Source organism: Miscanthus floridulus, chromosome 1 (assembly GCF_019320115.1).
Source record: "Miscanthus floridulus cultivar M001 chromosome 1, ASM1932011v1, whole genome shotgun sequence".
Taxonomy (NCBI): domain Eukaryota; kingdom Viridiplantae; phylum Streptophyta; class Magnoliopsida; order Poales; family Poaceae; genus Miscanthus; species Miscanthus floridulus.
This window is the reverse complement of record NC_089580.1, coordinates 174,145,763-174,169,572: the sequence shown is the minus strand read 5'-3', so window position 1 is coordinate 174,169,572 and position 23,810 is coordinate 174,145,763. Positions and strand designations below refer to the sequence as shown.

The window sequence follows — 23,810 nt, the reverse complement described above, 5'->3', positions numbered from 1 at the left end:
AGCAGGTTTCTGATGTGAATGTTTTCCTGTTTGGTCGGTCATTGTTAATTCTGGCACGGTACTTGAATTGGAAAATGCTTATGCTGATTACCCTGTTGCAGTACTCTCGTAATTTTGCTGATGTTTGATTTCATTTTTAACAAATAATCCTTACATCAAAGGTATTTCTGTCGCACGAACACACCGTAGATTGTTCATTAATCAATGTAATATACTCCCCCATCCCACAAGAAAAGCTAAAAACATCGGTCATGCTTTGAAGACGGCGCGTTGAGTTGTCAAAATAAAAGGTTACACGTAGTCGCAAGCATTGATCCCAAATTTTACATTTATTGCCAGCAATTATACAGTTATACTATCATTCAATCATGAGCTGCTTTATGAGGTCTGGACTCGCGGTCATCGATCCAACGAGCACAGAACACTTTATATTATATGATTATAAAATGCATATATCAATAACACCTCAGTTACCCGATGCATATCTCCTGAAGAATTCAATCTAGAGTAATTCAAGAATCTGGATTCTAGGTTAAAAAAAAGTGTATTTCCTTGCTGGCAGAGGCTTCTTGCTGAGCATCTTGGTTGCCAATACAGTCAATTCTGAAGGATAGGTAAAAAAAAAACTGATCATGCAAGCCATGTGCCATAAAAAAATCTGTTACACTGTTGCATTCCGAAACAATCTACGTGTTTCAGATGGCTACTGGTATAGAAGCATAACACTGACCATATACAGGTAGAGTAATTTGTCTGTTCACTTTTGTTCCTTCTGAAGAACGACTTTGCCATGGCAATTCTTGTGAGATATTTTCCTCACAATGTCTGAAAATGTTTTCTTGTCCTGAATGGAATGGTAGTCACAAATTACTGTAATAAAACTTAAAATGTATGGTAATGCATTGAGAACAAACATGTAATCAAAAGGCTGAAGAAGCCTACCTCTTGAGTTATTAGACGAGCCTTGAACCTCAACACCAGATCTTGGCATGTGGTCGGTTCAATTGCACGAAGTACTGCCCTGACTTCCTCCTCTGTAATGGGTGAGGATTCTCTTCTTTCTGCAAGAGATGATTTTGATATTGGTTCCGAAGAATACAACTTTTCATCCTTGACAACCAATGTTCTGGTTTCCTATATACCAAGAAATAGGGCAATTTTAAAGCAAAGAACCTGGTGCAACTTATGATTATATGACTCCAACTCAAATTTCACATGTGTATGTGCAGAATGAAGAAACTGCATACAGGTTCTATCTTTATCTTTTTGGAGGTTGCACCATTAGAAGTATTTGCATCACCACCCCCTGATTTCCTCTTTTGATTGGATTTGGATGAAGGTGTGGCGCTCTGAGTGTGCGCTGATGGTGTTGGTTTAGCAGGGTTGCTATCCACTGGTTCACTTTTGGGTACAAGTTGTTTTGAAGCAAGTTCTGGCGATGGTAGGTCATCTTCCTGTTGGACAAAGGCACAAAGCAGATACAAAGATGAGTTCTATTCCACAAGATTAGGTTTGCTAATGCGTCCCACCTCCTATGAAATAATATGTGAGTTCTAAGAAGAATTGTGATCATTACATCTGTGCTTTTGTCGTCAACGTCAGACTCATTTTCCCCAGCAGCTCGACGAAGCAGCTTTTTTAGCTCCTGACCAGACTTGCTCAAGTTGTCACTGCCGCCTAGTTCATTCTCGTTGTCATCCTGTGAGTATTATGATGGAAATCAGATATCACATCTTATGAATGGTGAATTGGTGATCCTGGTTAAGGCAACAGCATGTGCAGATCTAGTGATAGCATACTAGCAGCATAATGCAGCAGGCACATCACATGTTGTTTACCTGTTTAATTTCAGGAGGAGCAGCCTCAGGATCAGCTAAGTCAGGTCTTTCCTCTATATCAACATCCACAGACTCATCATCATCAGTGAAGGTCTCTTCGTGCTCCCAATCGTCACCTGATAAACAAAGGTTGCAGAATCAAGCTAAGATTCATGCTAAATTGGATAATATGGGTATGGAAATTTGGTATGCAGCCTTTTTATTCTTCATTCAGGTGTGAAACTGTGAGTAGTTCTGAGGAATGACACTAAAGTATGTGCTGTATAAGTGCAAGAAGAAATTCATAAAATCTCAGTATTAACAAAAGGTAGTATTTGATATGTATACCTTTCTCAATTTCATCATCCAAATCGAAGTCTATGTCCTTTCCACCTTCCTCGTCATCCTCGTCCATGCCCTTCATAGTAAGCCCAAGCCTGTTTTTCCTTGCAGCTCCCCCTTCTTCGTCGTCAACTTTGTCAGATTGATTTCCATTCTCATTCCTATCTCCCTTCATGGGGTGAACACCATTTGTTGCCCCTATATTTACATCATCAAGCCTCTTCACACCTGAACTAAAGGCAGCAGCTCCATTTGCAGCTGCCTTCATCATCCACCGTTCACACCCAGATGCACTACTTCTCCTTCTATTCATTTTCTCTTCAGCTTCTTCCAAGGTCAGCTGTTTGTACTGTGCAATTTTACTGAAGTTGTACCTGATAGGACATGAGAGACTATAAGAATGCTCTAACAAAATTAAGAGAGCACCCATCTCAAAAGAAATTATATTAGGAGCTTTCTGTCATAGAATTAGTAATGTCAAGACTTGATGAAACCTATACACTCTAATGGTGCTTGAATCTTACAAGTATGTATGTTTTTTTTACGGTCAACTGGGGGGGAGGCGTTCCCCACCTGATTTATTTGATTGGAAAGGCTCTGAATGTCCTCATAATTTACAGATATAGTTTTCAGAAGCACCTCGGCTGTTACAATTATTCGAAGCGATTAAAGCAGCGTAAGGTCCAACGTTTCACCCCTGTCCTGTTCTAGCCATTTCTAAGCTATGACACCATATGTCGGCGACTTGCTTTCTCTTTCTCAGAAGTCTGAACCTCCATTGTTCTGCAGCAATCTTGCATTTCGTTATGAGCTGATCAACCGAAGTTGATTCTTGTCTGAAGACCTTTGCGTTCCTGGCCTTCCACAGGTGCCAGCAACCCAGCGCTATGAAGGCCAAGAACTCTTCAGTGGGTATTCCTCCATTCGTTGAGATGGTATGTAAGGATTGAGTTGTGAGCTGCAGCATCTGTGGTAGATGAAGCCTCTGCCAGAACATAGTCGCAATGGGGCAGCCGTTGATGATGTGCTCAGGTGTTTCGTCGTCCTCGTTACATACCTCACATGTTTTATCAACCAGTATTCTCTTTTTTTGTAGCACCGATCATGCATGAATTCTTCCTTGAAGTAGAAGCCACATGAAAAGCTGCACTCTAGGTGGTGCATGGTTGCCCTAGATGAAACTGGCCCTTGGATCATCAGGTTGTCCCTTGGCCTTCAGCAGTTTGTAAATAGCACTATTGTCCAGCCCTGAATCTCCCTTGTTAAATAATGATGTTTGTTGGTCCGGTGTTTGCGAAAGTGTGGTTACCCGGATGATCTATAGTAGGTGATGCAGTTCCGAGCATGCCCTTTGAGACAGGCGCGGCACCAGAGTCCGCTGTAGGCCGGTGTTGAACATCTGGGATACCGTAGCCTCCTTGAACGTACAATGACTGAAGATTGCCAAATAAGTGTCAGCAAGGGCCTCATCTCCATTCCAAACGTCAGACCAAAAGGAGCAGATGTTTCCATCTCCGAGGGCAACAGATGTGATAGCTTGATAGAGAGGTAGAATTTGTCGAAGCACCCTCTAGTGGTCACCATGAATATCACCACTGAGCGTTGCAATTGAAACCCGTCCCTGTACCCATTGTGCCCATGCTAAGGCTTCGGGGTGATGAAGCTTATGTATTAGTTTTAGCAGCAGGCATATGTTCTGTGTGCCCATGTCCTTGATCCCCAGACCACCCAGGTCTCTTGGCTTGCACACATTGCTCCATGCAACGAGACAATTTGCCGGGTTTGATTTCCCTGTTTTTTTTGCACTCCACAGAAAGGCACGTCTTCTTCTATCAAGTTGATCGATCACTGATGGAGGCAACTGCAGTGAGCTCATGAAGTAGACCAGTTGAGAGTCCAGAACCGAGTTAACCATCATAGCTCTAGCCATAGTGTTCAGTAAGCCTGCTTGCCATGTACTAAGATATCTGTCAGTCTTCTGGATATAAGGCGTGTATGCTGACAGTGGTAGCTTGTGCACCGAGAGTGGCAGCCCCAGGTAAGGCTGTGGGAAGGATTCTTGCCTGCAACCCAGAAGCTGAACACATTCCTGGGTTATATTGTTAGTCATGTGAATTGGCACCAACGTGCTCTTGCAATAATTTATATGCAATCCAGAGAAAGATGCAAAATCATCAAGAATGGTTTTCAGAGAAGCAACCCCAGTGGTGTTGCCTTGAAGGACAATTAACGTGTCATCCGCATATTGGAGTACTACACATGGTAAGCCGTCTTCCGTTGGGTGTTTTATCTCAGAACATCCAGCAATCATACCCTGAAGAGTCTCCGCAACCAGCAAGAAAAGGTAAGGTGAAATCGGGTCACCCTGACGAAGGCCTCTCTTGCAATTGATCCAAGGTCCCGGGCATCCATTGACTAGTACTGCTGATTTCGAGGAGGTTAGGAGGGATCTGATCCACTGAATCCATTTTTCATTGAAACCCCTCGGGATAGTATACTGAATAAACCCTCCCAGTTCACTGTGTCAAAGGCCTTGGCAAAGTCAAGTTTCAGAACTATTGCAGGTTTCTTTCTCTTGTGACACACTTGCACCAGTTCCAAAGCATATACGAAGGTATCTGCGATGGATCTCCCCTTGATGAACCCTGTCTGGTTGATGTTTATTAGCTTAGGAATCTCACCTTGCAGTCTCATGGTCAGCACTTTTGAGAGTATTTTAAGGCTGCAGTTCTGTAAGCATATTGGCCTAAATGAGTCAACATCCACCGCTGCCGGCTTCTTGGGTACCATCACCATATGTGATCTGTTAATCGGATCCAGGCTGAGCTATCCCCCATGAAAAGCAGTCATGAAGTTCATAACCTGCACCTTTACTGTCTGCCATGCTGCTCTATAGAAGGCGGGTACAAAACCATCAGGTCCCGGAGCACTATTCACGTTCATTGATAACAGCTGACTTTGTTTCTTGCTCAGTGAATGGTGCTGTTATTGATCTACTTGGTGTGCTCGTGTCTCCGTAGACATGCAGCAGATTTGAGGGCACTGAGACACTGGGTACCCCAATAATTGACTTGAAGAAATCTGTCAGAGCCGTTGTCTTGCCCTCATGGCTGACAACCTCCTGACCATCAACCCTCACCATTCTGATATAGTTGCTCCGCAGTCGTTGGGTAGCCTGTGCATGATGAAATGTGGTGTTGGAGTCACATTCTTTGATTGCCCGTTGCTTACTTCGCTACTTCCAGTAGGCTGCTTCGGCCTTGATCTGATCCTGCAAGGTTTCTTGGGTTTGTCTGCGAGCCTGAAACTCATGTGCTGACAGTGGTCTCATCTCTTCAAAGAAATCAAAGAGTTGGATAATGAATTTATAGTTTGGAATTAGGTAATTGGGTGCCCTTGTACACCTCGACCAAACCTTTGCCGCCGTACGTGTCGACTTGATGCATGAGGCCAGATGCCTGACAGTGTTCGCTCGTTCATGCGTCTGTTGCCAGCCCGCCAGGACAGTAGGAAGAAAGGATTGATGTCTAAGCCAGGCACGTTCGAAACGGAAGAAGCCTGACTTAGGAATGGTTGTGGAAAGCGACAGCAGAAGCGGAGTGTGATCCGAGGTCGGTTTAGGGAGGGAGGAAAGGCTAGTGAGTGGGAAGATCAAGTCAAGATCGTTGTTAGTGAAGACCCTGTCTAGCCGTGCCAGGATAGGGTGTGGCTGGCCATTGGTCCATGTGTACAAACGATCAGAAAGGCCAACTTCAGACAACCGAAGGCCTTGGATGGTTTCGTTGAAAGCATTGGATAGTGGCACACTAAACTAGCCGTTGTTCTTGTCAGTGGCGCAGCGCACAAGATTGAAGTCACCCAGGAGGATCCAGGGGCCCTGAATAAGATTCTGTGTTGCGAAGTCGCGCAAACCATTCAGGAATGGTATTGAGCCCACGCGTTCCGATGGACCGTAAGTGTTGGTGACAGTGAAGTCGAGGTCTGAGGCATTACAGACGAAGACAGCGGTTAGAGTGTGCGGTCTGATGAAATGGTGTTTCAAAGTGAATAATGCGGGATCCCAGGCTGTCAGAATCCCCCCCTTGTGCCGTCAGCCGGCGCAAAAACATAGGAAGAGGAGAAGTTGACAGGTAGGAAGGCTTTGGCTTTGAACAAGCTTATGTTGTCGAGTTTGGTTTCTTGGAGGCAAATTATGGAAGGTTTAGCATCGGTAAAAACATTTCGCACAACACGACACTTGTCCGAGTCACCTAAGCCACGAACGTTCCACGAAACGATGTTAAAGCAGCGATAGTTCAGACTCATTACTGAATATTACAGCAACAACGAGTTTCAGAGAGCTCACAACAAGCCGAAGGCAAGGTAGACAGCAACTAGTTACAGAAGAAGTAAACTAAGATAGATGCACCGCCATTTTTAGGACCCAAGCGGACATTGGGGAAGCAGTGGTAGCTGCCAGAGTTACTGTTGCAGTAGCAGATCATATGGCAGCATCAGTCACCACACCGACCGCGCCGGCGTTCTTGCATCCGAGGTTAGCAGCGGACACGAGCTTGCGTAGCTCCGTCACCCCCAGGGGCAGCCTGTTCCGCGCCAAAATGTTACGCTTGTTGACGTGATTCTTGAGCGTCTTGGAGCACCCCGACAGGGAGTTGAGGAGTGCTTTGCGTTGGACCGCCTGTGTGGTCATGTCCACGAAGTTGGCCGGTGCCTTGGCCACAAGGCGCGAGCTGGCCCTCCTTGTCACGGTGGAACCGACATCAGCAGCGCCCTCATTAGCAGCGGCAGCAGCGCGTGGGCGGCGGCGGTAAGTGATGATGCCCGGTGGCGGTGGCAACGTGCTGACAGGAGGGGAGGCGGGCAACGGCGGAGGAGCAGCGACGCTAGCCGGGCGCGTAGGGCCCACATCGACGGCCACGGCGGTGTTACGCGGCAAAGGCGTCGGTGAGCTTGGCGGCGACAGCGAGGAGAGCATATGCGCGAAGGAGAAAGCAAGCCCAAGGACGACCTGGGCAGAGGGCGGCGCGGCCAGGTGCCGGCCCCCCAAAGGATCAAAAGCATAGTGGCAGTTGTTCCCCAGCACGTGGCTAGGCCGAAGCGGCGGGTACATCTGGTTGTAGTAATGTGGCAAAGGGCGCGCCTGCTGCGCATGGCTGACAGGACCCAAGGGCCCAAGGCTAGGACCAAGGGGAGGAGGAGCAAGGGGGCCAAAAAAGCACGCCAAGTTCCCCTGACTGTCAAGCTGGTACTCCCTTGGCCAAACACAGATGGGCAGGATTTTGGCCACGCACCCTTGTCGTCAGACCCCCATCGGGGCGAAGATGCGCAATTCATAAGGCAGTTTGAGGTGGTCATTGACCTCAAGTAGGAGACGGAGTGATGCATAGTTATTCTGGGTCAAGCACTCGGGATCAATCTCAGCCACATTGCTGAAACCCGAAAGCAGTCATGAATCTTGGTTTCATACCAATGTTCATTAGGGAAGTCGACCACGGCCATAAAGGCTAGCCATGTCGGGATACGGAAGAAGCGGTTGGAGGTTTCCTCTGGTTTTAGAAGCAGCAGAGTTCCCCCTCCCCAATGATGGGGCCGCGTCGGTGCAGGGAGTCACGGTCCCCGACCGATGCGCAACGAAGGATCATCGCACCCCGAGAGGACGGTATGAGATCAACTGGTAGCAGCGGCGCCACCGAGCGCAGGGCAGAGCGAATGAAAGCACTTACCTCCGTCATGGGAACGGGGGGCTCGATGAAGGCAAACAGGAACCGCTCAGTAAGATCATCGTGGCCAGGCGACACCCAAGCATCAGCATGGCGAGGTCGACCCAGCATCCAGGAGTCACCATCAGAGCCGGAGCTGTCCAGCTTGCCGCTCTCGTACTCGTCGCCGGAGTTCATCGGACCATCAATGCCCCGACTGATGAGGCCGATGCGTGGCGGCGCATCATGCCTCAGGTCGTCGGAGCTCGGTTGCACCGGCTGTAGGTCCATGCGCAGCGGCAAGGGCTGATCGCGCGTAGTCGGTGACGCGGGCGTGACCTCATTGCCCGGCACGCCACGGACCACGAACTTGTCAACGCACTGCGACGAGAGCGGATAGGGCGGACATGACTCCCGCACGAGAGGAAGGATGGACTGTGAGCTCATCACCTCCACAGAGAGTGGCCCCACAGAAGTGGACGCCACCATGTTGGCAGGATGAAAAGCAGTGGTGGGCGTCATGTCGTCCTCATTCCCCGATGAACGCGGCGATGGATTAGGTTGCGGCGCAGGCGGTGCGGTATCAGGCCAGGCGCGGCTAGCATGCGCAGAGCGCGAGGAGGCAAGGTTGTGGATGGCCGGCGACAAACGTCGCGCAGCAGCGCGGAGCACACGGCGGAGCGACATCCGGCACTCGTGGCTCCGATGGACTAAGAGCCGGCAGCGACGGCAGCGGACTGGATCACGGCAGTCCCACACCCGGTGATCAGAGGCGAGGCAGCGGAAACAACCGTTGTTAGGAGCAAGGGGTTTGAGGGTTTTTGCAGGCACGGTCGACGCGGGCGGCAGAGTAAGTGCTGCCTGGAGGTACGTGCGTGGGCGCTGCGAATTGAAGGCGCACGCGCGCGACGCGACATGCACGCCTGCCGCAGGCGCGGAGACACGACCGCATGTCGCGCCCCTGGTAGGCAGCAGAGAGGGATGAGAAGGGAAAGGCAGGGGAGGTACAGTTAAAAGATACGATGGAACATTTCCAAACAGAAAATCCGGTGGATGGGAGCCAGGCTGTGTCACAGCATCGCCAAGCTCAGCAGACGTAACAGCGGTGGGTGGCTTCGTACGTCCATCAGTAAATGCATCTTCCACAGGCTGGAGTGGAGGTTTGAATGGGGGCAGGAGGTTGGAGGCTCTCGTCGCCGCCGCCATGGAGTGATGAAGAAGGAGCTCAATAGAGCAGAACCGTAGGACACCACGAACGACGAGGACGTTCGCAATGTTTTGGTTTGAGACCGCAACTTCGAACACACCGTCGTTAACGCAACGCACACTTAGTTGACTCGGACAAGGCGCTAACAGATAGTGCATCGAGTTTCTGATGAAGAAGACATTGTACCGGGGATCGCGGGATGGTGGAGTTACCCAAATGTGTGCCGGAGCCGGAGAAGGAGCGAGGAGGTCGGGGATCGCAGTGTCGAAGCAGTCGGAGAGGAGTTGGTTTTGGAGGTCGAAGCGGGTTGGCGGGGGCGGCACGACGAGGCGTCGCGGGCGGGCGGCAGGCCCCGAGGCATCATGGCGACGCTGAGCGGGCGGCGTCGGAGGTCCAGGCTCACCGAAGGGCGCACGGGCATGTGGGGGCGGTGGGGTGGGTGGGGGCGGTGGAGGTGGTGGCGGTGGCGGAGGGGAGGGGGGGAGGCGGCGGGGTGCCGCCTCCCGGGTCGCCATCGCCAGGGCTCTCGAGAGAGGGAGCCATCTATGTATGTTCAGATGATGGATATACGATCACAGTTCGTTTAAAGACAAATAATAACAGAGAAAACAGAGAGAACAGTACCAGGGACCAACTTGAACAGCAATCATGTCATTGCCTTTCAGTGTCAGTGAATAGTATGTGGCAGGCGGATCCTCAGTTTGGCCCTGATACTGATGTTCACCCGTCTCATCCTCCAAAACCCACGACCTCTTGCTGTAGTGTCTGTCCTGTTTTATCAAATGTGTGCACATGGTTTAACAGGGGAGACATCAGCTTATTGTCCTTAAGTTGCTATTGCATGAAGATCTTATAGCAATATATTTGTCAACTGCATACTGCTAATTTGCAACTGATACGAGATGTCTGATGCAGCATAACTACTTTGCAGTGCTATTTAGATTGATTGTGATTAGTTAGAATTTACACAGGTTCACAATTGTTACACTGTTTTTATGTATGATTAAGGATACCAATAGAGTGGCAGCAGCGTCTGCAGGTTGTCCAAAGCAAAAGAATGACAATGATGATCATCGACGATCAAAAGCCAGTACCCGCATATTCCCAGTCCCAGTAAGCTGCCGTCCTTGGGGAACATCCTTGCGAAGAGTCCACCTGTTCTCTGCGCTCCTCCCCTTCGAGAAGGGCGGAAAGCCGGTGGTGAACCTGTCGATGGAGTGGGTCTTCTCCTTCTCCGCGGAGGTATCCACCCGGACATCGAACTCCTGCGCAGTATGGACTGTTTTTATTTTCAGGGTCCTTTGGAACACAGCTGGGTCCTCTCCGAACCGGAAGAGATGGTTGCCCATCATACGGCTCACCAACTTCACTTGCCTCTAAGGGGCACTCGCTCCGGGCAGGTTCGGACCACTTACTATGGGCGTGTTTGGGACTGCTCCGCTCCACGTTTTTCAGCTCTGCTCCACGTTTTTTAGTCAAACGGTTTTAGCTCCACGCACTCTGCTCCAGGAAAAAGGGTGGAGTTGTGAGAGCACCTAAAGAGGTACTCCACAAACTCCAGTTTTTTATGGAGCTGCTCCACGGTGGAGTTTGTGGAGCAGAGTTTGTGGAGCAGTCCCAAACACCCCCTATACACGGCCCTACGAAGGGGCTAGGAGCTCAAGATGATTCTTTCTTTGTCGAGACGAAAAAGGAACCCATCTTTTCGATTGAAAAATGTGAGTCTGTTTTGCCCACTTTATCCGTCCCCCTCTATCAAAATGATAAAAAAAACAAAGGAATAGGATAGGAATACATGTGTAAAACATAAGATTGAAAAACAAAGGAATTTAGCGAGTATGGTTATTTGGATGGCCAACGGAAAAACACAGGGTTTCTAGATACGAGTTAGTGGTAGATCACTTCTATTATTAATCAATCATCATCAGCAAGGATCAAGCAACCTAGGCCCCACCTATCAATCTATCATTGGGAGCCTGACCCATCCTAAGTAAGATGACCTGCAAGGATGACAGAGTTGTTTGCCTCGATCCTACGCTTGGGAGAAAAAAAAAGATTGAACTGGATGGAAAGTTTCTTGTGTTTTTTCCCTATAGAATCAGCCATGTAGGAACTTTTCCTCTATTTTTCCTATATGGAGCTTCCTACGATCCAAACGCTGCTATAGTACTTCAATCCTAACAGATATGAATCTTATATTTATTTTTTTCTTTGTTTCACCTCCATTCCGAAGGGGCCCTCATTGGCAACCGTGCCCGTGGCCACTTATCCTTGCGCCGCCGCCCCCTCCCAGTCATGAGAAAGCACGAGATGCAGGACGACGCGAGAAGAAAGGAGAATCTAGGAAGATAGAAAGAGGAGGATGGAACAACATAGGTAAAATAGACATTTCATACTCATGTTAGCTGTTGTTTTAGCTAAAATACATAGATGGTAGTGGCATACTGGGAGCTTAAAAATGAAACGGTTTTTTCAGTGATCGATACGGGATTTGGGCCTTTTATAGCGACTTGTAGCAAATTGTGTTATGCGACTATTAGATATTTAGATAAATTAAGCAAATTGTGTTATGCGACTATTAGATATTTAGATAAATTAAGGTATACTTTATTTTTTTTTTTAAAACAACGAAAGGTTCGTGACAAACATGTGCACCGGTGATCTATCCATAACGACGAGCATATTGAACACATCGATTTAAATGAATAAATAAAACAACGAAGTTGCAAGTGTGTAACCAAAGAGGGACTAGTCCCAAAGGCACCGATTAGGCACCTCCCACTAGTCGACATAGTGGGCTATTTGAAGTTGTGAATCACAGTTGATGCTGGGAAATGTTAACCCCCACAAAGATCCCAAACGGTAAGTTGTACAGGTTTGTCCTGTACGTCGTATCAAAAGTTACGACATCTCCAAGGTGCTCGTAATCTTGTTGATTTTTCCTGGTGTACCACAACATATTTAGTATTCTCCCGTCTGCATCATTCTGGAATCTGACCTTCATATCATTGTCATCTCGGCTCATCTGCTCTAGTAATTCCATTGTTTTCTTTATATCCTCCTTGATGTCATCCTGTGCTAATCTTGCGCAAAGGTTTCTAACTGCTTGCTTTCTGATTGGTAATGCAGAATCTGCAGAGGATACTCCGATTATGCTCCATACACGACCAAGTGTAACGTTGTTTGTTCTCAATCTCTTGATGAAATCCTTTGTTAGTGGATCTATATCGCCGTGTGAGCCCCATTGTTTCTTCTCACCATATGTTTCTGAAAAGGGCATGGTTGTGTTCCGAATTATCTTACTCACAATCCAAGAGTGGTTGGCTGTTCGATGGAGTCTCAACATAGCTTTGCATCCAGTTCTAGCACTTGCTGCTCTTGGGTTTTGGTAGAAACCCTGCATAAAAAGAAATGACATAGATGAAGTTAAGCTTGTTCACTTTTTTCATTTTGTTCAGCTACTTTTATATTAATTCTTGATGCATGAATTTTTCTAGGTTTTATTTACCTCGCAGGAGCATACTATATCCTTTCTTGTGGTCTGATTGTTGCTCGTCTTCGATCTTGATGTCCTTATTCCGAACCCAATTTCCCTTGAATACAAGTTGTAGAACTCCTTGGCCTCTTCATATGCGCTGAATGTAGTTCCTTCGTATGGGAAGAAAATTGGATCTCCTTTCCTATCTTTTGATGATGCAATTGCTATTGAAATTGCGCTTTCTGTTGTTGCCGTCAAGCAAGCATCTGGACCTTCCTTCCCCCTTTTCCTGTTTGCAGAATCATTTACATATCATCCCCACCTAGATTATAGCCATGAACCTAACAACCAATGAACTAATTCTGGTCACCTTCCTTTCTACTACTAGATATTGCACAATGTTTCCCATATCAGTTCCACCAAGTTTACTGACAAGAACATAATACCCATTGTTAATGTCACACAAGAACATACCACCCTCTGTTCTAACCATCTCATTATTCCTGATACGTCTTCTAATCCACTATTGTCCTTTTCATTACGTTGTGACCACACATATATAACTTTTTATTTAGTATAATGTAATGTACTGCAGCAACAAACAATCTGAATCTCATGGTATATGAAACTGTCATTCGCATCATTACACAGGGTTTAGGCTTTCACCTTTTTTTTTAAAGCTGAGTGTTGTAAGCACCGTTCGGTTTCCTTGATCCCCGCCTTCTCCGTTGGCTCGTATGTTCCTTGTCTGATTGCTCGTCTATTCCAACAAAGCCAGGGGTTTCGCAAACTGATTGAACTGCTCGTCGCACCTGTTACTCTTATTACCTGTTCGTTGATGCGTACTATCGCCGTCTTCTTGTTGCTGCTCCAATGCTTCATTACTTGATCTTCTTCAGCTTCTTCCACCAGCGACAGCGTATCGGTTGTATCGCCTTCGATGCTTCCTGCTTGCCTGTTTCTTCTGGCAACTGATTCCTCTGCCTGGTTTCCTTTTCCTTCGTCGTCGGATGCATCCATCACGGCACCGGATGCCGCTGGGTTCCTCCAATCCTCAGAACCCTCCAATCCCCGCTCTGATGTTGAACCTTTCTTCGTTCGGCTGGTCACTTCCTTTTCAGCTTAGGCCTCGTTCTCTTTGCAAATTTTTGCAACCCGATGAATAGTACCACTTTTGTCTTATTTGGCAAATATTGTCCAATCGTAGACCAACTAGGCTCAAAAGATTCATCTCGTGATTTCCAACTAAACTGTGTAATTAGTTATTTTTTTTACCTACATTTAATACTCCATGCAAGCGGTTAAAAATTGATGTGATGGAGAGAGAGTGAAAAAACTTAGAATTTGGTGTGCATCTAAACAAGGCCTTAGCCTCTCTCACGAAACACTGTTAAATCATCCGCAACCATCCGAAATATACTGTGCATAGCACCATCCGAACACGCCAAGATCTGGTGTTCTTTGTCGATTTGTTGTTACTATGAGACTGCAGTCTTCCATTCGAAGCCAATACTGTGGAGGCAAGCAATAAATGCTACCTGTTCCATGGTGTAGCGCAAGTTGTGCAATCAACTCAGGCCTTGTTTAGGGTGTGTTTGGTTGAGCTGTGGCTGTGGGAAAAAGCTATTGTAGGTTGTGAGCTGTGGAAAAGCTGCTGTGGGCTGTGAGCTGTAAAAAAGCTGAAAGCTGTTTGGTTAAACAAGTATAAAATATATCTTTTATCTTTATCTCTCTTGAAACAACTATGGAAGAGCTTTTTATTCCACCAATTTCGAAAAGCAGAAAGCCAAAAGCCAAAAGCAGGGTCAACCCAGCTTTCAAAAATGAACTACGGAAAAACAGCTGCTTCTTAAAAAGCACCCTCCAAAAACAACCCTTTTGGTTGGGCTTTTGGCTTTTGGGGCCAAAAGTCAAAGCCAAAAGCCCAACCAAACAGGGCCTTAGATTGCCTCAATTTGCATCTTTACAGCCAATCCAACCGTATGGGAACGAAGCCAAAGTTGACTGTAACATTTTCTCTCGTTCTTTTTCTCAATGGCAAAGTTGACTGTGAAAACCTGTCAAAGGTATCAAGCATGACAAGTTCTCAAGTACACAGGCATAATATAAAGTGCTTTCAGTTAGGCCGCGTTTAGTTCCGCCGGATCGGCGCCGCCGAGTTTGACGTTTTGTTTTTATTTGGTAATAATTGTCCAATCGTTGACTAATTAGGCTCAAAACGTTCGTCTCGCAAAGTACAACCAAACTGTGCAATTAGTTTTTGATTTCGTCAACATTTAATACTCCATGCATATACCGCAAGTTTGATGTGATGGGGAATCTTCTTTTTGCATAGTGCCAAATTCTGGAATTGGTGGGAACTAAACAAGGCCTTATTCAGAAATTGAAAGCAATCTCCTCAGCTGTACAAATACTACAACAGCATACTACAGGGTAGTAACAGATGTGGGGGTGCCTCTTCACCTTGGTGTACTTCGCCAACCAGGCAACCACGCACAATTCACGCCGAAATCGACCCGCGGGTAAATAAAAACGACACAAAAAAAGAAAAGGGCGGCCAACTTGTGTAGCTATCCGGAATTGAACGAGCTCGGCACTAGCATGCCCGTGTGCCCGGGTCTACCCATCGGTTGGACGTTGGCGAGCTCGCCAGTCGCCGCTCAGCATTGTAGCATGACGATGATGATATGATATGATTGAGAAGTGGCCCTTAAAAATCGGTTCAACTTGCACCCAAGTGCCGTACAGCAATCTCCACTGCGGCCCGATCGGTTTGACCATGTGTCACAGCTTGCTCATACCAACCACGTCGCCGGCGCTGGCGCCGGTGTCGGTGTCGGTGTCGGCAGAGGAGTGGCGGCGAACGAAGTCGGCCACCTGCGCGGTGAACTCCGCGGCGTAGTTGGCCTTGAACAGCTCCATCGCGTGGTACCCGGCGCCGTCGAGCCTCGCCTCCACGGCAACCCCGGCCTTGCGCAGAGCGTTGACGAGCGTCCTTGTCCGGTCCCGCGGCGGGTCCTTGCGCCGGCCGAGCACCAGGCAGGGCGGGAGCCTCCGCAGCCGCGCGGCGCCCACACGGGTGACCATCGACTCTGGGTTGCAGTACTCGTGGTCCCGGTCCGCGCCCACGGGCAGCGCGAGCTCCCAGAGCAGGTCGTTCGCCGGCAGCGGCAGCACGCGGTCGTCCACGGAGGCCGCCTCCGCGGGCGACCTCGCGGCACCGCCGAGGTGCGGCTGGTTCAGGATCACCCCGCGCAGCTCCACGCCGGCGTCCGCCGCCGCCAGCGCGGCGCGGAACGCGATGCTGGCCCCGTTGTGGCTGCCCATCACGAACACGGGCCTGCCGGCGGCGGCGTGCGGGCGAGCCCACAGGACGGCGTCGGCGGCGTCCTCGAACGCCGCGGGGAGGCGGTGCTCGGGGGCCAGGCGGTAGTCCACGGACGCGACGGCCGCCGGCGCCGCGGCGGCGAGCGCCGTGCAGGTGTTGTGGAACGGCTCGGAGGCCGCGCGGAAGAGGACGTACCCGCCGCCGTGGAAGTAGACGATCAGCGGCAGCCGGTCGTGGTGGCCGCCGGACCCGGACGGCACGAAGAGGCGGAGGCCCGTGCCGGTGGCGTCGTTGAGCGGGACGTCGTTGGAGTGGACCGCAATGCGGCGCGCCCCCTGGTCGTCCTCGATCGCGACGGGCTCCCCGGCCGGCGCCGCGGGGAGGAGCGGCGCCTCCCCGTAGCGGCACAGCGAGCCGTCCGGGTTGAAGCGGATCTTGAGGTACTTATACGGATCCATTGCTCCCACCGCTGCACTGCACAGCAGAGCTCTACCTCGGTGGCGAGACAACAGACAGGTGCGTGCAGGTGCAGCGTGCTGGCTGAACTGTGCGGAACTGAGCTAGATCGTGGCGCTTATATACCGCGAGCGGGGCGGGGGCTGGGCGCGCAGCGGCCCGCCTGAGTGTCCTTGCTCTGAGAGCGACGGCCGCTCACGGGGACCGGTTGGGTGGCGCGATCCCATCGACGGGTGAGACGAGACGAGCAAGACCCCGCGCGCGTGCGGCGCGCCGTCCACACTCTCTCACCCGCCGGCCGCCGCGCGGGGGCCCGGACACCGTGCGTTCAACTCTCCTGGGTGGATCGCCGAATCGGATGGCAGCTCGGCGTGGGGCGCGGAACGTCGTGGTTGGGTTCAGACGCGCGGATGCGACGGGACGGGCGGTCGGCGGGATCGGCTCGATCGCCATTCGCCCCGGGTCGAAGGGAGGCGGAAAAGGGAACGCGGCGCGCCAACGAACACCGAGCGCGTGTGGCGTCTACTGCCTGTGGCGCGAGTGGCCGCGGTGCGGCCACGCAGGCCCTCCGGCCTCCGTGTGGTACAGTACACCGGGACGAAGATGATTGCGCTGATGCCGCTTTGAGCTCTCGGACCTGTCCTTTAGCCGATAGGAGGCCAGCAATTTTCCTTCCGTGCAGGAAACGCGGGGTTGCACATGTGCGCTTCCTGCCTCACTGAAAGTGGTAACATAAAGTCATGCGGACATGCACGGATGTACGTAGGAAAGAAAACAGTTGCAAATTCGGTTCATTTGTGCATCACTTATTATGCTCGCCACTCGGCACTTCCATCCTACCCTTTAGCTAACGCAAAGCGGCAACGACGTGATTAGCGATCAAGATTCAGGCGACAGTAATATCTACGGATCAGACACATCCCGCTCTTTTTTTTTTGGAAAGCTTAGCCTGGCTGTCTGATTTTTTTTCCTTATCTTTTTGAAAAAAATGACTCAGAGCTATCATAGCACGAAACAACCACCAGCCACAGTGCTACTAGGTTTGAAAGGAATGGGAGCCTGTGGGGCTAGGCTGCACGAAATACGTTAGGACTGTCGTGTAGCAATGTCAAGTTGTTTTTAGAGCGAAACTGTCCATCCAAATTTAAGTTTTCAACTTAACTTGACGTGGATATTTATATCTTTTTAATTGATTTTAGGATTATAAACATTATCTTTTAGTGATAAGCGATGTGTTTTGTGAATCTCAGGATTATAAACGTGCTATAGTGTCCAGATCGCAAAAATTTGCAATCTAAACAAGGCCTCAAATGTGCTCATGCGTTAGTGTCGTCTGCACTTTTGGGCGGGGGGGGGGGGGGGGGGGGGGGGGGGGGGGGGGGCAGTTGTTTTTAGAATTCCATAGAACGATTCCAAAGCACCGAGTGCGATTCCAAAGCCAGCTGACCCGAGTGTACCGTGTGAGCGTATGGTCCGGGTAGCTGCTGACCTGGGTACCTTTAATGCGAGCGACAGCCCGTGAGCACGATGTCTGTACTTTGCACGACGAGCCCCGATCATCTACTCTACCCACTGATGGAAAAAGAGCCGCCCAGATGGCCAGATGTCACCGCCGCCGGCCATGCACCTACGGACGGAGCGGAGGCGCCACTCACCGGGGTTCAGATTCTCTGTAGGAAAGTCACTGGTGACTTATGCCATGACCGATGCCCTCCATTCCACATCCAACGGCTGAAAGAAAAAAGCAACTTTTCCACCAAAATAGCAAAGCCCAGCACCGGTGATTCTGGTCCGCTGCACGCGGTTGGCTGCCCTCCCCCATGCGCGGATTTTTTTTTTGGCGAAATTTTTTTTTACGGAAATAAAAGACTTTTTTAATCATTTCATTGAAAATCCGAAACTAGATGCTATGCTCCACCTCCACTACAAGTTTATGTCTTATAAATTTCTGAACTTACGTACGTGTCCAATACCTGACATAGAGAAAAAAAACTTTAGGTGCGTACATGATATTTTACATGGCCATTTTACGTGTTCAATATATATGACAGCTTGTATTTTATTAGAAGAGCATCTCAATTATGTAACATATTTTAATCGAGTCAGCTAACGTACATACTCAATTATGTAACGTGTTAATAACATGTATATTTTAGATCGTCGACGTTCACGTTCGTGTTAGCGTGTAATATGTTTTACATCGTCAACGTTCATGATTCAGTTAACGTGTTAATTAGATGTTGATATTTTTTATGTATATAACATATTTTTTAACTGAGTATGTGAATTAAAAAAAGATTATTTGAATTTGCATTCAAGATATACTGGATGCTTTATCAGTTATTTTAGTATTCTTGTGCTCGTCTTTTTCCTTTTTCCGTTCTGTGACTGTGCATAAATATTTTATCCTACTAAAATAACTGATAAAGCATATAGTATATCTTGAATGTAAATTCAAATAATCTTTTTTTAATTCACATACTCGGTTAAAAATATGTTATATACATAAAAAAAATATCAACATCTAATTAACACATTAACTGAATCATGAACGTTGACGATGTAAAACATATTACACGCTAACACGAACGTGAACTTCGACGGTCTAAAATATACATGTTATTAACACGTTACATAATTGAGTATGTACGTTAGCTGACTCGATTAAAATATGTTACATAATTGAGATGCTCTTCTAATTTACCTAAACAAGCCCGCGGTGGTTTCCCGAAGGAAACACCGTCCACGTCGCCGACATTTCTCCCGTCCGTGCGATTGCGGCCTCAACGGTCATGATGCCGTTAGTCAGCTCTGTTTTTTTAGTTTACCTCTTCGCTTCCAGCTGCTGACCACGGTTTTGGTAAGAATCCGTTAGCTTCTGCTGTCCTCGGTCTCCATTGTGAAGCGCATCGGTTTCTCCCCGATCGGCTTTCTTCGCCTCGCATTTGGGCTGCCTTCGAGCTGCAGGTCAGTCCTCGTCCTACTCGCCCCGACCGCTTTCCTCGCTCTTTTCCTCCTGCTTCGTCCTCCACGCCGCGCTCCTCTGTTGCCGGCGTTCTCGTCGGACCTCTTCGTCTTCCTCTTTGTTCTTCCCGTCGCGTCTCCTGTCTGCGCCGCCGGAGGTCTTTGGCTTCGGTTTGCTTCTTTCCAAGAGTTCGCTTCGCAGCTCCTTTCTGCGCCGGCCTTCCTGCTCGCGTTCTTCCTCCGGTTGCGCCGCGGCTGGCGGATTCGGGGGGGAGGGGGGGGAGAGGGGGTTTTGGACGTGAGAGGGAAGCAGGCGGTAAGAGGGGTTCGAAAGGGGGGGAAAGGTTCCTGTCTGAGCCGCCGGAGCGCTTCTTCTTCGCCTTCTTCTTCGTCTTCGTTCTTTCCAAGATTTCGCTTCGCACCTCCTGTCTGCGCCGCCATTCCTGCTCGCGTTCTTCCTGCGGCTGCGCCGTGTCTGGCGGATTCAGGGGGGTGGGGGGGCGAGCGAGGTTTTCGATCGGAGGGGGAGGTAGACGGGAAGAGGGGTTGGAAAGGGGGGAAAGATGGACGCACTCAGGGACAACGCCGCTGTTTGATCCTACCTCGCCTGCTTCGCTGAACTTCACCAATTTCGTGCGTACGTTTTCGCCTCTGTCGCACTCGATGCATTCTGCCCTAATGCGGCTTGTGTATATCTGTTCGGCTAGGTTTGCTTAGACATAGATCGGGTGATTTGGCTGGTTCTGATGCCTTCTTCTCAAAACTCTTTGACGCAGGTTCGCATCGGTGTTGTTCAGAGGTGTCGTTGGCCGAACATTGCTGCCATTGTTGTTCCTGGTGATCAATTGGATAGCGGCCTAACTGAGAATCGATCGTATTCGACTGTCTTCGCGTCCAGGTATTACATGCTTTGTTCAGTATATATGTTTCGTTGTTTTCTCATTGTTTGTGCTAGGTTATTAAACTTAAATTCGAAAAAAAGATTAAAGTATAGAGTAGGTGGTTCCTTTGAAACAAAAATAGAAGAAAAAGTTTTTGATGGTTATGAGTGTTTCGTTGTTTTCTCATTGTTTGTGCTAGGTTATTAAACTGAAATTCGAAAAAAAGATTAGAGTATAGAGTAGGTGGTTCCTTTGAAACAAAAAATTAAGAAAAAGTCTTTTATGGTTATGAGAAAAATAGAGGAAACAAGTTTCAGCTATAATTGTTTGAGACAAAAGAACAGAAGAAAAAAAAGGGAGTGCAAAAAAAAAGGAACTACAAAGAATAAAGAAAAGAAGACTAAGATGGTATGAAATCGGAATATAGGAGCAGACGGAAATAAACAGATCTGGAGAGATAGCAGAGAGAAGAATCTGAACAAAGAGAGAGGGAGAGGAGGTGTGGTCTTGAACCAGGAGAGTCCAATAGGTGTTACGCTTCGAAAGAGTCTGAAAAGTAGTATAGGCGGAAGAATACATGGACAACAATTGTAGCAGCGATACATATCAGACTTTATTTGTTCATAAATAGCTAGGGGGATCTAAGCCACAGCTAGCTAAAAAAAAACAAAAATGAGTCTTAAAAAAGAAGCAGTACGATAGTAATGATATCATTAAGCGTAGTAGTTAGAAATAGGAAAAACACTAGAAAACGAAGCGTGCTTTGATGCGTCCTCCTTTTAGTGTCGTTCCAGTATAACCCGCAGTTGTTGCCAATGTGGTTAGAAAAAGGGAACATCTCGTATATGCATTCAAATTGTTTAGACAATTCACAGTATAAGAAGGTAAGAGATAAGTAGGAATTGGTTAAACCATCCTTCAATTTATGTATAGCTAGATTGTGTACAGGCTTGTGTACACTGTCAGCTATCAAGCTTGTGTACAAGCTTGGGTACGCTGTCAGGTATCACATGTGAGCGCTCCACGTAAACTTTCTTTCAAGAAATATAGTGACCTCATTTTTCACTTCTCAAAAAATGCTTTCTAGAGCATACAGTTTAGTGTCGTTCGAGATGTAACAGAGCCAATGTACAGGCTATGAAACTGAAATAGAAAAAAAAGATAGAAGTATAGATTAGGTAGTTCCTTTGAGACAGAAAAAGAAGAACAAGTTTTTTATGGTTATGAGAGAAATAGAAGAAACAAGTTACAACTATAGTTGTCTCAGACAAAAAAAACCAAAAAAAGGGAGTTCAAAACAAAAGAGCTAAAAAAAAGAAAAGAAAAGAGAACTAAGATGGTATGAAATCGGAATATAGGAGCAGACTGAAATAAACAGATTCGGAGAGAAAACAGAGAGAAGAATCTGAAAAATGAGAGAGGGAGAGGAGGTGACGTCTTGAACCAGGAGACTCCAATAGGTATTACGCTTAGAGAGAGTCTGAAAAGTAGTATAGGCGGGAGAATACATGGACAAGAATTATAGCAGCGATACATATCATAGTCTATTTGTTGATAAATAGCTAGGGGACTCTAATCCACAGCTACCTACAAAAAGAGACATAAGCGAGTCTTACAAAAGAAGCAATAGGATAGTAATGCTATCATTAGGCGTGGTAGTTAGAAATAGGAAAAAGACTAGAAAACGAGGCGTGCTTTGATGCCTCGTCCTTTTAGTGTCGTTCCAGTATAACCCGCGGTTATTGCCAATGTGGTTAGAAAAAGGGAATATCTCGCAGATGCATTCAGATTGTTTAGACAATTGACATTATAAGAAGGTAATAAATAAATAGGGATTGGTGAAACCATGCTTGAATTTATCTATAGCTACATTGTGTGCAAGCTTGTGTACACTGTCAACTATCAAGCTTGTGTACAAGCTTGGGTACGCTGTCAGCTATCACATGTGAGCGCTCCACGTAGGCTTTCGTTCAAAAAATATAGTGAGCTCATTTTTCACTTCTCAAAAACTGGTTTCTAGACCATACAATTTGATGTCATTCAAGATGTAACAGACCCAATGTACATTTACCACGTGATACAAATCAAGCCTTAATTGATATTAATTTGTCAAGAAACAGCCACCTGCAAGGCCTCCAAATTCTAAGTGACAGCTTTAATCTAAAACATCAGGATGTTCTAACCAGTTACACTCGATGCCATCTACCCTAATGCGGCTTGTGTATATCTATTCTGCTAGATTTGCTTATAGATAGATCGGTTGATTTGCCTGATTCTGATGCCTTCGGCTCTAAACTTTTTGACGCAGGTTCGCATCATTGTTCGCTCAGGGACAACGCCGCTGTTTGCTCCTACCTCGCCTGCTTCGCTGAACTCGACTGATTGCGTGCGTACGTTCTCGACTCCGTGCCACTTTATGCCTTCTACCCTAATGCGGCTTCTGTATATCTGTTCTGCTATGTTTGCTTATAGATAGATCGGTTTATTTACGTGGTTCTCATGCCTTCGTCGCAAAACTCTTTGACGCAGGTTTGCATCATTGTTGTTCAGAGCTGTCATTGGTCGAACATTGCTGCCATTGTTGTTCCTGGTGCTCAATTGGATATCGACCTACCTGAGATACTCTGTGCTTGGACTATCTTCGCGTCCAGGTATTATATGCGTTGTTCAGTATATATGTTTCTTTGTTTTCTCATTGTTTGTGCTATGTTATGAAACTGATATTCCCTTGCTCTTCTGGCCCCTTTGCAAAATCGTTCAAAGGACGCATACGGTTGTTGGAACAGTCCGAAGATCCATTGTTGTTTTTAGTTTGCAAAAAAAAAAAATTGCAAAGTGATTTTTAAATTAACTTCTGTTTTTAAAAGGCCCTACATATTTGTACCTGGCAGACAGAGGCGGCAACCCAAAAAGTGTGCTCACATTTGGAGTGCTACTTTCGCTCCGTGTGTTAGATATGTTTTTTATCAAATTGTCCTACGTAGCTATGTTGCAAGAGGTTGCTCACCGGTGCTGCCTACCTTATGTATCCTATATACATGAAATGGTACAGGATGGGAAAGATATGTACGGTATAGAGGTTGATTTGGCCCCCAGGTATGGTCCAGGGACCCTCAACAACACTCTTTTTCTGGGCTGAGCCTGCTGTGGATCCTGCCGTGGCCTACGAAGTTGCGGCATTGCAGGCTCTTATAGTTCTACAGGGGATTTATGGATTTGTTCTTCTTGATTATAGTGTCCATGCCCTTCAATTATATAGGGATCTAGCTCGCCATCTATTCTGCATTGCAAATAGAGGAGCTCAGCTTGCTAGATTGATCGTGGCAGCGCCCAGTCACGATGTTAGACCATTGTCGGCTGTTGCGGCTTTCGCGCAGCAGTTGTTAGATGAACTCAGCGTGCTGTCGCCAGATTGAATGTCAGCATGTTTGTAGACTTTCAATTTCTTCTCAGCCTTGATGTATTCTTTCCTGCTTTCATTGTACGCATCGCACCATTAAGTATAAGAAGTCTAAATAAAGTCACTTCAGTTACACCTCATTCAGCGTCGATCTGTTTATACATCCATATTGTACCTCTCATCTCCATGTAATTAGTTTGGTTTCATTCCGCACTGTATGCTCCGCTCCCAGTTTGAC

General features: G+C 47.6%; 3 protein-coding genes across 3 annotated transcripts; all 3 read right to left on the bottom strand.

The window, feature by feature from the left end:
* Window positions 1-757: 757 nt before the first annotated feature.
* LOC136467335 (transcription initiation factor IIF subunit alpha-like) lies at window positions 758-10,414 on the bottom strand. Its single transcript, XM_066465994.1, has 8 exons — window positions 10,160-10,414; window positions 9,690-9,835; window positions 2,166-2,533; window positions 1,839-1,954; window positions 1,577-1,699; window positions 1,248-1,454; window positions 943-1,134; window positions 758-844 (listed from the first exon to the last, which is right to left on the bottom strand). Exons 1-8 carry the CDS (start codon window positions 10,412-10,414, stop codon window positions 758-760), a joined length of 1,494 nt encoding a protein of 497 aa, XP_066322091.1.
* A 1,466-nt stretch (window positions 10,415-11,880) lies between these two features.
* Window positions 11,881-13,563, bottom strand: LOC136467325 (protein FAR1-RELATED SEQUENCE 5-like). The gene is made up of 2 exons (XM_066465984.1): window positions 13,372-13,563; window positions 11,881-12,462 (listed from the first exon to the last, which is right to left on the bottom strand). The coding sequence occupies exons 1-2, from the start codon at window positions 13,561-13,563 to the stop codon at window positions 11,881-11,883; spliced, it is 774 nt and encodes a 257-aa protein (XP_066322081.1).
* Window positions 13,564-14,852: 1,289 nt separating this feature from the next.
* Window positions 14,853-16,674, bottom strand: LOC136502816 (probable carboxylesterase 8). Its single transcript, XM_066498063.1, has one exon. The coding sequence runs from the start codon at window positions 16,327-16,329 to the stop codon at window positions 15,328-15,330; it is 1,002 nt and encodes a 333-aa protein (XP_066354160.1). The 5' UTR covers window positions 16,330-16,674; the 3' UTR covers window positions 14,853-15,327.
* Between the last annotated feature and the right edge of the window lie 7,136 nt (window positions 16,675-23,810).

What these genes read in the sequence shown, in the direction of transcription:
- LOC136467335 (XM_066465994.1), bottom strand. Translation starts at nt 10,414, where the DNA reads ATGGGCAACCATCTCTTCCGGTTCGGAGAGGACCCAGCTGTGTTCCAA. An exon ending in CTCCTCCTGAAATTAAACAG is followed by an intron (nt 1,700 to 1,838) that starts GTAAACAACATG and finishes TAATACTCACAG; the next exon opens with GATGACAACGAGAATGAACT. An exon ending in AAAAGATAAAGATAGAACCT is followed by an intron (nt 1,135 to 1,247) that starts GTATGCAGTTTC and finishes CTTGGTATATAG; the next exon opens with GAAACCAGAACATTGGTTGT.
- LOC136467325 (XM_066465984.1), bottom strand. Translation starts at nt 13,563, where the DNA reads ATGGATGCATCCGACGACGAAGGAAAAGGAAACCAGGCAGAGGAATCA. An exon ending in TAGTACGCATCAACGAACAG is followed by an intron (nt 12,463 to 13,371) that starts GTAATAAGAGTA and finishes CTTTTTATGCAG; the next exon opens with GGTTTCTACCAAAACCCAAG.
- LOC136502816 (XM_066498063.1), bottom strand. Translation starts at nt 16,329, where the DNA reads ATGGATCCGTATAAGTACCTCAAGATCCGCTTCAACCCGGACGGCTCG.